Source organism: Tympanuchus pallidicinctus, unplaced genomic scaffold (assembly GCF_026119805.1).
Source record: "Tympanuchus pallidicinctus isolate F22 unplaced genomic scaffold, pur_lepc_1.0 scaffold3, whole genome shotgun sequence".
Lineage (NCBI taxonomy): Eukaryota > Metazoa > Chordata > Aves > Galliformes > Phasianidae > Tympanuchus > Tympanuchus pallidicinctus.
In genome coordinates, this window is record NW_026294747.1 from 55518744 (window position 1) to 55531321 (window position 12578).

The following is a 12578-nucleotide window of genomic DNA, read 5'->3' on the forward strand; positions in this document are numbered from 1 at the left end:
TGCTGCACATTACAATCTTACTTTGTAATTGTGGTAGGAGGCCCTGGAGCTGGCAGGCAATGCTTGACCCAGGAGCATGACACAGCGTGGGTGCCCATTTTTTGGCACACTGATGAATGCTGCTGCTTGGGCTTCTGCTCTCTTGCTTCTTGAAATAACAGATGCAGCTGATGATCCTGAAAGCATCACCTCCTTCCCTGCTTTTGGAGCACTTTTTGGGTGGTCTGAGGTGAAGCTGGCGATGCCAATGGCTGAGCTGGGATAATCTGCTCCTTTGGTCTTCTGCTAAAATAAATGAGCTGCACGTGCTCAATCCTGGGCAGCCTCAGCCCATTGCTGCAATACAGCTCCTAAATCACACCCAAACCACGGACAGCCACAACCTGGCCGTCACTGCTAAATATAACGCCTCTGAGATCAGCCTGAGACGTTTGGCATCCTAGGGAAAAATATAATAAATAACCCAGAGCCAGCATTGAGAAATGCATGCTGTGCTGCTGGAGCACTCTTGGGTTTCAGACCAAGCTTGGCGTCGTGTTTCCAAGGGACAAAAATAAAAGGGTGGAGAAGGAGCGGGTCTGCATCTGGGCTATGGGATGCTGCAGGAGGGACAGAGCAGTGAGGAGAAAACTCGGGTCACCCCTATGCTTCCTGGCTTTAGCATCACTCACCTCAAAATCTGGCTTTGGGGTGACACACCGAGCTGCTGGGGTGCCCTTTAAACCAACCTCGCATCCCTTTCACCACTGCACAGGGAAAGCAGTGCATTGCAAAGCGAGCCTTGAGCCAAGGAATCAGGAAGAAGCACAGACAGCAGAAAAGCCTGTCGTGCAAACTCCAAAAACCACCAAAAACAAAACCCCACGACTTTTGAAAATGCTGTTTCCTGTTCAAGAAGAGCACTGGACAGAGCAACAATAACCCATTTGTCAGTGTCACAGCTCTTGTGGGGCCCCATCCAGGCTGAATTGGGAATGGAGCAGGCAATGGGCACTGGGGCACAGAGGGTCTGCCCTGAGCCAGGTGAATGCAATGCCCTCTCTCCTGGCCAATGAATGCAGTTTCTTTTGTACATTCATACACAAATCAAGCCCGGGAAATTCTGATCCATTAATAATAATGCTTCTGTGCTAAGCTGAGCCTCAGCCATTAGCTCAGAATTAATTAATTTTTGCTAGGAGCTCCTGGATCACTTTGGCAAACCCAGGGTGGTATCTGGTGTGGTCAAATGCAGCCATGCAAGCTGGAAAACATGTTTCAAGCCTGGACGTAGGCAAAACCCTGTGGGATGCCTCCAGCAGCCACTGCATTGGCCACTGGTAAGACCTCCAGCCTGAGAAACATCTGCATTAGCTTCTACAACATAATATTCTACAACCCAGGGAGGTGGTGGAGTCTCCTTCTCTGGAGATGTTCAAGACCTGCCTGGATGCCTACCTGTGCGACCTGCTGTAGGGAACCTGCTTTGGCAGGGGGTTGGACTCGATGATCTCTGGAGGTCCCTTCCAACCCCTACAGTTCTGTGATTCTGTGATATTCTTTGAATGGAGAACCCCCTCCATCCTCCATTTCTAGAGACCAAGCTGGAAGATATAGGTTGGCAATGTGCCTTTACAGAGCAATGTGCAACCTGTAGGATAAGCAAAGGACTCTGAGCAGGACAAGTGGAAGAGATGGATGCCAGGTTAACTGGCAATAGGGCAAGAGGGAATGACCCCAGGCTGCACCAGGGTAGCCTAAAGTTGGGTATTAGGAAGAATTTCTTCACTGAAAGAGCAGTGCTAGAGTGGCACAGCTGCCCAGGAGTGGTGGGGTCACCATCCCTGGGGGAGTTTCAGAGCCATAGAGATGTGGCACTGAGGGACGTGGGCATGGTGGGGTGGGCAGGGGTTGGGGATCTGGGAGGTTTTTTCCAGCCTTAATAATTCTATGGTTCTGAAAGGGATGTTTTCACTCTGAAGAAGCACCAGCTGTTGTGCTATACTGTACTGAAATCTCTTCCATGCTCACTGACTTGTCCAAACTGGGATTTTCTTCTCACTCTTCCTTTCTTTACCCACTTTTGCTCATTGAAATCTTGCAGTTTGGCCATGAAGGCACCTCTGCAAATCCTCTGCATCTCAGCCCAACCCTCCTCCCCCAGCCCCAGCCAGCTGGGATGCTCAGCAGGATGCAGGCACACACCATCCCCACAAGCCTCCATCAGCACCACACACGAGCTCTTATCATTTTGCCACTATCATCCCAAACCAACTCATCTCAGCTTTCTGCCTCCTCTGCAAACTGAGGGCTCATGTGTGCTACAGATCCACCCTGAGCATCCTGAAACATCTGCATTTCCTCAGACATTTCCTTGCATTTGACTTACAGCAGGGATCTCCGTGCTAAAAACCAGGCTGCATTACTCAGCAAACGGCGGGGACCGCAATTAAAAGAAAACACTGAGCACAGAATTGCATAATGAATAGGAACAGCAAGTTTGAGGAGGGAAAAAAAAAATAAAGAAAAAAAAAATAAGGCACAGCTTCAAGGCTGCCAAAAACAAGCCATTGATTACAGCACATTTGATCCATTTGCATTCAGAGAGCCTTGCTTGGGAGCCGAGATGGAAACAGAGTCTTAATATAGCTGGAGAGAAAATATCCTCCTTGCACTCTCCTTGCTGCACTTTGATAGGAAGCAGCCACAGAGCAGATGGTGCCTATATATAATCACTAGACCTATTATCCCAGCCTCTTTTAGTAATTTGAAGGATGTGATAACCACAAGGAGGACGGCAAATATTCCCCCTCCTCCCCTCCTTTCCCCCCAGCTAAGAAAAAGTATCCAAAAAAAATAAAAGAGCAGAAAGCTGTAATTACAGCAACGATTAAAAGGATTTCCAAATGAAGTAAATAACTGTTTTGCACGCTGCTCCTTTAAACCAGAAGTCAGAAGTTAATTAAATAGCTGCACGCTGCAGATCTGGGATAACGCAGCCAGTCCCAGCACAGTGCTGCAGCTGGGATTGACATGAGAGAAACCCAAACCACGCGTGTGCATTGCTGTCCTCCTGCTGGAAGCAGAGCTGATCTTTCTTGAGTTATTTATTTGCCAGATCTGAGGGGGAGAGCAGAGCTCAGTGCACGAGCAACTACAGCTCACTGCTGTCTGTGCCAGTGACGGTGGGCACCAGGTGAAATACGCCCAGCTCTAGGAGGGTCCATCCAGCAGGAAACCCTGATGGCAGCCGAGGGGGCTGGAAGAATTACTGGGGATGTCTGATTTCACTCCCAGCTCATAGAGCATCAATCAGCTGTGCTGGCATTCTCTGAATCACAGAATCACAGAATGGCCCGGGTTGGAAGGGACCTCAAGGATCATGAAGCTCCAACCCCCTGCCACAGGCAGAGCCACCAACCTCCACGTTTCATACCAGACCAGGCTGCCCAGGGCCCCATTCAACCTGGACTTGAACACCTCCAGGGATCCACTCTCTGGGCAGCCTGTTCCAGCACCTCAAGTGGAGATAGGAATCCCAAGGACCACAGGATAAGGCACAAAACCACTGCTGCTGCTTCTCAGTGTCCCGGAGGCACCCCAGCAGCTGTAAGGAAAGCAGAGGCAGCAAAGGAGCTGCATCCTCCTGCCTGCAGCTATCCAAGCCCCAGTGCCAATGCAGGAGGCTGGGAGCACCACCACCACATGCTGCTGGAAGAGGAACATGGTTAGAGGACATGGTGGGGAGGGGTTGACAGTTGGACTACATGATCTTAGTGGTCTTTTCCAACCTTAATGTTTTTAATGTTTCCATGATTCTATGTTTCTAAGAGGGCTTCCCAGATTTGATGGCATCTTTGGAACCCATGAGCTAGGAAGGCAAGGAGCCATTCCAACAGGTAGCTGAAGGATACAGGCATAGGTCAGGCCCCCAAAGCTGAAGACACAACAACACAGCAAGGATGGTTCAACCCCACCTCCTGAGATGGTGGGATCTCTTGTCTTCCACCACACCCCAGTGCCTCCTCGCTAAGTGATGCTCTGCAGGTTAATGGGCCACATTTCTCAGGAGAAGGGCCAGGAAATCTGTACCTGATGTTCAGTGCTGATGTAGAAGACGCTGTCTCCACCTCTCAGTCCCATCTGTGTGTATTCTGCCTGGATTTGGACAAATAACTCTACTCACACAGCTCTGCTCACACCTTCTCTCTGTACGCCTCCTCCTCTGTTTTTAAGCTACAGAACGAGTGAGATACTGTAGTGAAGTGACTGGCAAACAGCAACTCCTACAAATGTTCTCCGATCGTTACAAGCAACACTAGAGGGCATGAGCAAGACAACAGTTGCCCTGCTCTCCCATGGCTGAAAGGCTCAGCATGATAAAGGCCAACACACTTTGCAGAACCAATCACTAAAAGAGAGAAAAAAGCAAAAACCATTTGAGCCCAACTAAGGTTTTGTAACGCCACATGTTCCCATCCCTAAGCAATGAGGATGATAGGTGTGCTGAAGGATCCCATCCCAGTATGGCAATGCCCAAAAGGCGCTGGCTCAAAACACAATTCCCTCCACACATGACAGCAAATCTACACCTGCAAGTGCTGTAGTTGCAAGCTGCCCATCAACCCAACCCAAACCGAGGTTAAAACACGCAGTTTCTGTCTGCTACCAGGATACTGAGTCCATTGGTGGGTTCCTCTACTGTGGCAATGACCTGCTGCACAATGCTGCAGGATAAACAAGATACTCATACTCAGTCCATGACAAGTGCTTTCCTGGTGGTGTTTTTTCCACCTTAGTTTCCTGATGAGATTGGGGAAAACCTCATCACCTTGTTTTCTCATCACTAGGAAGCTCAGCACTGCGGTAAGCGGAGGCAAGTAGTGGTAGGACAACATGTGATGGCCTTAAGTTGTGCCAGGGCAGGTTCAGGATGGATATCAGGAAAAATGTTTTCTCTGAAAAGAGCAGTGATGCACTGGCAGGTGGCAGAGTCCCCATTCCTGGAGGTGTTCAAAAGCTCTGGAGACGTGGCACTGAGGGACATGGTTAGTGGGCATGGTGGGGGTGCTTTGGGGCTGGGCTTATTATCACTTATGGTGGGGTGCTGTGGGGTTGGGCTTGGGAATCTTAGTGGTCTTCTCCATCCTGAATGATTCTATAAATGCATGAAAATCCAGCAAGAGTTGGCAATGTAAGTGGAGAGAAAGGAATGTGGGCAAAAGCAAGCACTGCTGACCTGCATCAAAGGCTGATTTATTCCTTCTCTTCAGGTTTAGGACAAGAGAAGATAATTTTCTTTTGTGGAACGAGGAAGTTACACAGCAGTGTATTTCTCCTGCATCTATCATCCTGCTCACTCTCCTCCTCCTCCTGGAGACAAACATGGGTTTTCTGGCAGGGAATTCTGTGGGAATGACAGACTGCACCATGCACATTTGTTCAGCAGCAGAAGTGTGACTGTCAATGCTGCTCCAAGCTTTGCTTACATGCAGGGGATTCCAGGCAGAGCAGTGACACTGGAATACCAGGGTTTGTGACATCTCTTCTGCCTGGTGACATCCTCAGCACCCAGGATCTCTGCTCTGTGGGATATTCCATAATGAGGTCTCTGATCTGTGATGCACACATTTCACCTGATTTAATTCAAGTATCTGGTGGAAATTCTCTGTGAATGAGCCTTTCTGTAGGGCTGACTTGTCTGGGGACCTGCCCTCCACAGGGACCTTGTGTGCCTTGGCTTTACACCAGGGATGGGAATACAGCGAAATCTCACCATAAATCAATAAAAGAAGTAACACAGCTATCCCCAGGTGATGTACTGGGAGTAGAGGAGGGGAAAACATGGGGTTAAGCTGTGCTGGGCTTGCACTTGACAAAAGAAACCCAGCTGGAAGCCAGATCACGCTCAGATGGAACCTATTACATATGGCAGAGAAAGAGGTCAGGAGAAATGCTCCTCTACAGCTTGTATTGTGTGTCCCTTGGTCACTGAGCTCTGAGCACAGAGCCCAGGGCACTGCTCTGGTTTGGCTGAGTTTAATTGTGCCAAAACATCAGGCACAAGTGCCTCCAGACACCTCCAGGAAGGGCTCTGCCCCATGCTGGTGCTGGAAGCAGACACTGATAGGCTGAGCCCTGCCCACATCAACACCTCTGGGGAGAGGAGAACCCAACAAGAATAGCAATAAAACCTAAACAAACAGTGACTGCTTGAGGGCTTTGCTTTGGAATAGGAGATTTATGGATGTAGTGAGCGACTCGAGGGGCTGGGACAAAGGCTGACTGGCTGTGTTTGGTTTTGAGCATCTATTTGTGGATTCACTGTGCTTCCGTCCAAGTAAATACTGCATTAAGGAAACTCAGGACCAAACATACAGAGCATGGCCTCCAGCTGCACCTGCAGGCTGTCTGTGCTCACTGCCACCCAAATGAATCAGCAGGAGCTGTGCAGTCCAATGATGTGGCACTGAGGCACATGGTTGGTGGGGTGGCTTGGGGCTGGGCTTGTTATCTTAATGGTCTTTTCCAACCTAAACAATTCTATGATTAAATCCCACAGCAGAACAACGTGGGTGTGATGGTGCCATGTGAAGCGGTGCTATGGGACACAAGGGAGACCTGGCCCAGGCAGGGGATGCTGTGCTGGGACCACTGTGGCAAAGGGCCATGGCAATACAACAAATTCACATCAGGTTGAGCAGCTTATTGAGAAGTGTCCTTTAAGACCCAGCGCTTCTTACCCAGCTTGTCAATGATTAACCTGCTGCACCCAAAGCTTCTTTTGTCACAGGCTTTTTTCCTGCAAGCCTGACCTGGATCAATGAGGCCTTTCCCCTCTTGGCTAAACATCCCAAACCTCCCCAACACCTCAGGTCTCCTTTGCCACTGACTCACTTCACCCGCATCATCCTCAGATTAAGCTCATACCTCCCTGCAAGGACCCAAATCCCTCCTGTAGCCACCAATTCTAATCCCCTCCCTGGCAAGCAAAGCTTCCAGCCATGCAAACACCACGAGGGGGGACAAAAAATTAAGAAAAATAAACAACGGGAGGTTTAATATCACAGTTGCAAACGCATTAACGACTCTTTTCACTCACTGAACCTTTCCTGTGCTGCTCAGTCACTCTGATGCAGCTCTCCTCTGCCCCGTGCAAAGCAATGAAGAAGCCCCATGTTGTGCAATCACAGGGTACCAGGAGCCAGAGCATCAGAGCTGCTGCCAACCCTTGTATCACCTCCTAAAGCTGCCTGACTTGGTTCCAATGCCACACGTGCTGCTCCCTGATCTGCTCTACAGAGAGCTACATGATGGGATGGGATGAGAACACCAGCCAGTGTCTAGATGCTGCTAAATCCCTTGCTGCTAAATCCCTGGGTGACAAAGATGGGTGCTGGAGAGGCAGGGGCTGGGCTGCATGAATTCAGAACTGCATCTCCCATGGCTGTTCATTTAGAACAAAACCTAATAGAGCACTGATTAGAGGAATGGAAAAAAAAACACCAGCAGCAGCATTAAGTGAGCATTTTACACCTTCTAGTGATTTCATGGTGCTTTACATAGGCTGATGGAGATACCAGTGCCTCATTGCAAGCATTCTCTGCATCCCTTAGGAAGGTGCCAGGTGGGGAAGGCCGCAGAGGGAGCAATACATACCGAATTTTGGGGAGGAATGGGCATTTATTGCTATTAATCAGCTCCAATAGCACAGATAGAAGCAGGGAACAAGGAACTATGTGAAGCAGCCCCAGGTAGGGGACAGGAACAGGAAGGAATTGTCAGTGCTTTGGACAAGATCATCCCAATAACAGGTGGAGAAGGGTTGAACAGAGAGGGGGAAGGGCAGGGTGAGAAGACTATGTTAAAATGGGGACAAAAAGCATGCATTAGGGGAACGTGCTTGCTTGCATGGCCCGTCAGGCAAGATCCAGTGATACAGAAGCCAAGGAAGGTCTCTGAGCAGAAGCCATGTGTCATCAGGGATAAGTATGCAACAACCACACAGTAGAGGAGCTCACTGAGAACATGCTCTGCTCCTCTCCCAAGCTGCTCTAAGAAAGCCAGAGCTGCACTACACCTCCATTCACCACCAGTGACAAAGTTCCAACTGTGGCACCTTCCCAGTGTTCAAGCCTTGGGCTGGGCTCTGCCCCGTCCCCACCAAAACTCATCAGGACCTCAATAGGGAAGAGCTTCCCATCTCTCCACCTCTTGGAAAACACAGAGAACTTTGCAACCAAACCTCTCAATCACCATCAGCTTCACACCTCTCTGTGCTGCAGATTAAAGGGAATGTTCTCAAAGATTCCAGAACCCAGACCTGCTTCTCAACACAATGCCTGTTCTTTGGGGCCCTGATCTCATTCCAGGTCCCCAGGTTGCTTTTGGAAACAAAGCATCAGCTGCCTGCTTTGGGAACTTCTGGAGCTGCAAACCTAGATGGAGCTGCATGAAACAGAAGGGGCTGCCCTCCATAACACACCATTTTGCTCTTCTAGCTTTCCGGCTGCTTTTCTGTCCTCTCCAGCAACCTTTTTAAAAGCCCACAGAATTAAAGGGAGAACACCAAAAAGGCAGGTGGGAAATTAAAAAACAAAACAAAACAAAACAAAACAAACACAAGCAGATAATGGAAAAACACCAAAACCAGGGAGTTTTCTGTGGCCTGGATGAAACTTTCCCCTCTGCTTAACGTGGCCAAGAGGGATGGTGGGACCAGCTCCCCAGAGCTCCCAGGTACTTACTGGTGCTTGTGCTAGTGCCGATGGTGTTGATGGTGGTGGGGACGGAGGAGGAGGAGTAGAGGGGCAGATGGCCGTTCTCGCAGGCCAGGTTTTTGTCCTGCCAGCTGGAAGCGCTGACGCTTATGCCCGAGTCTCGAGAGTTTTGCCATCCGTTGAGTTTATCATCGGAGTTCTGTCTTTGGTGATAGTAGTGAGTCTGCCCGTAGTCCACAGAGTCCGAACGGCCCCTGCCCTGGCTGCCAAAGGTCCCCGACGTGCGGTCCTCCAGGTGGTTGAGCCACATGGCCAGAGCGCTGCGGTCCTCCAGTGAGGTGGCCGGGTGGATCAAGGCGTAGGACAACAGCTGCCTGCTCTCCTCGATGTGTTGGTTGTGTTCGATCGAGTGGGCCAGGATTTTAGGCAAGAGTTTCATGTATTCGACTTTTGCTTCGATGTTTCCGGGCTTCAGTAAAGGCAGGTGGGTTAACAATAGGGATATCACTTTATCCTTGGATTCCTGTTGCCATTGGTTAATGATTCCTGTTGAAGGAATTGGGGGGAAAAAAACGAGAATTGAGAAATCAGCGAACAGATCTAATGAATAAATGAATGGACTGGCACAGGTTGCCCAAGGAGGCTGTGGGTGCCCCATCCCTGCAGGCATTCAAGGCCAGGCTGGATGTGGCTCTGGGCAGCCTGGGCTGCTGGTTGGTGACCTGCACACAGCAGGGGGTTGGAGCTGGATGAGCATTGAGCTCCTTTGCAACCCAGGCCATTCTATGATATTACATGATATGATATGACTCAGAGAGGGTAAATACAAGATGACAAAGGGATCCCCATGTGCGTGATGCCACAGCACAAATTTCTGTCAAGCAGGGAGTCACTGCTCTTCAAATTCAGGACCGACAGCCACCGGGCATCCTGCACCCATAGGGAATGAAAAGGAGCTGGCACAGGGTGTGAGCCCTAAAGAAAAGTCAGCATTCCACAGGGACACGAGGTGTGGGACAAGCAAGCCAAAGTGTGCAGAGTGACAACCTGCCTGCAGGAACTCAGGGAAGGGCTGCGTCGTAGAAACTGCAAGGCTGTTGTTAGCTCGTGGCAGTTGGGAGAGGCTTTGGAAGAGCAGAGGAAAAAAAAAAACATGGGGTCTAGCTTAAAAAATATGCAAACAGAGAAGACAGGGAATTACAAACTGGTCACTCAACTCACGCGCCTGGAAAACTGATGGAACAAATAATGAAACAAGCTACTTGTAAGTACTCAGAAGATAACAAGATGATAAGTGACTGCTGACACAGATTTGTCAAGAACAATTTAATTTCCCTCTGCGACAGAGTAACTGGCCTGCGAATAGCTGGAGCAGCAGCAAGCACCGTATGTCTTGATGTTCATCAGACATTGCTGCACACAGCTTCCTCGCCAGCAACGCAGAGAGACGCACTCAGGTGGAACAGCTGCCATGTGGGCACACGGCTCATCAGAAAACCATATGGGAGTTGTCAGGAGTGGAGACCCACCGTCAGAGGGGAGGTGAGCTCAGCAAGGAGCCCTGGACCCAGTGATGCCACTTGGAGTTTTGTTAGTGATAAAATCATAGCATCATTTAGGTTGGAAGAGACTTCCAAGATCCCCAAGCCCAATCATCAAGCCACCCCACCGTGCCCACTGCCCCCGTCCCTCAGTGCCACAACTCCATGGCTCTGGAACACCTCCAGGGATGGTGACCCCACCGCTCCTGGGCAGCTGTGCCACTGCATCACTGCTGTTTAAGAGAATTGTTTCCTAATATCCAAGCTGACCCTCCCTTGGAGCAACTTGAGGGCCATAACCTCTCATCTATCAATAGGGTGATGTGATAGATGTATTTGATGTACACATCCATGAAATGAAGATTTTGATGTCCACCTGTAGGGTCAGCCCACCAGCTTGGGAAGACCCAAGCGCAGCAACCAACCCAACACTTCCAACATCTTATTACACCACGACCCTAAAAAAGGCACCGCTCAGCATCCGGCTAACATCATCACAGAATGGCCCGGGTTGGAAGGGACCTCAAGGATCACGAAGCTCCAACCCCCTGCCACAGGCAGGGCCACCAACCTCCACATTTCACAGCAGCCCAGGCTGCCCAGGGCCCCATCCAACCTGGCCTTCAACACCTCCAGGGATGGACAGGGCACCACAGCCTCTCTGGGCAGCTGTTCCAGCACCTCACCACTCTCACAGCACACAACTTCCCCCTGACATCCAACCTCAGTCTTCCCTTCCTCAACTTCAAACCATTTCCCCTTGTCCTGCTGTTATCTCCCCTTTCAAAGAGATGAAACAAACAAACCCTAATGTCAGCTCCCCGACACAAACACCAGTGAGCAGCAGCAAACAGCACTCTGGCTTCACATTCCCATTTCCAGGCATGCAACTGTTTTAATAGGAAGCCACTAGATGGCTTGCTGGAAGCGCTGCTGGCTCTCCCTGGAACTTTCTGCAGTGGCACACACTTCCCTGCAGCCCCAGCCTCCTCCCCATCCCTGCTCACCATCGTGTGACGCAGCTTTGGGTGGGACGGAACCCCGGTTCTGGCAGCAGAACCGAGATGTTTGTGCTCAGTGCATGCGGAGATGTGCACGCTCTGCTGCTTAAGAAGTGCATTTGGAAAAGCAACACTCAACCTAAGTACACTTGTAGGGAATACACAAGTGTAGCAGGAGGCTGGGTGCGTTCTGCTGTGGATACGTAACGTTTTGGGTCATAATTCACTGTTCTGAACTCTTCTAGCTGGCCACTGTTAGGGGGATATCTAAGCATGATCTCTCTGCCAAGAGAGATCTTACCATTACTCTTACCAAGAGTGTTCTGCATGGGACCTGCTCTCAAAACACTTTGGTGCAGCTCTGCTTTTCCACACAGAGTAATTAAACACAAACAGAAAAGCAAGGAGAGTGTTAAAGGCCCTTTGCTTCCAGAAGATCCTAGTAGGGAATTTGGGATTATTTGGGGTAACCTTCTCAGTGAGAACAGCCCAGGCAGTTTTCCTGTGCCTGAAGCTCTGGGCTGTTAACCCTCCCCAGCACAGAGGGTTGGAGCTCCATGATCTTTAAGGTCCCCTCCAACTTAAACCATTCTGCCATTCTTTGAGGATCCTATGACCAGCCTCATCACCATCACTTCTGGCCCTTGCTATCTTTTCCATCAGTTCCACAGTTTGCAAAGGCAATATGAAGCTGAATACTTACTGTACAAAGCTGATGAAGGCAGATTTGTGCTGCAAGGCCAACAGGATGACCACACACCCAGTCACTGACAGAGCTCCTGCTTGGGACACTTGCTTTGAGCACCCAAGAGGTTTTAAGGGTTGAAATAACAAGCCCTAAAGGACGGAGACCTTATCCCAGAGCTGTGGATGAGGGGTGGGCAACCTCAGCAGGAGCTGTTGCCAAAATCAGCCTCCCACAATCAGGTGGGACTTAACTTGTGTCCCAGCTGCCAGCTCTCCCAGTCCCTACATGCTGCTTGCAGTGCTCACAGGTCACAGGTGTGGACACTAATGAGATAACAGCCTCATTAGTTCCTCTACATGCTGCTTCAACAACACTTGATGCTCTCTGAGGCAAAAATAAAAACTCTGGTTGCTTGAAGGAATGCCAGGGATATAAAAGATATTCAGATATTTGCAAAGCCACGTAAGGTGCCATGTGAAACTGCAGTCTCATTTATCCTTCCAGAGTGGTATGCCTGTCATGGAGCAAAGCACAGGGTGCCAGCCTCAGATATCACAGAATGGCCAGGGCTGGAAGGGACCTCAAGGATCATGAATCTCCAACCCTCCTGCCACATGCAGGGCCACCGACCTCCACCCATATCACTGGG

General features: G+C 50.0%; 1 protein-coding gene across 4 annotated transcripts in view; it reads right to left on the bottom strand.

The window, feature by feature from the left end:
• The window catches only part of SAMD4A (sterile alpha motif domain containing 4A), a 65649-nt gene that overhangs the window by 15126 nt on the left and 37945 nt on the right, over window positions 1-12578 (bottom strand). For all 4 annotated transcript variants that reach the window (XR_008209706.1, XR_008209704.1, XM_052696556.1 and 1 more), the window contains one exon: window positions 8727-9245. Coding sequence is in view for 2 of the 4 variants with exons in the window: in XM_052696556.1 (XP_052552516.1) it covers window positions 8727-9245 (519 nt within the window). In the remaining 2 variants the exon portion in view is untranslated. The remainder of the gene's footprint in view (window positions 1-8726; window positions 9246-12578) is intronic.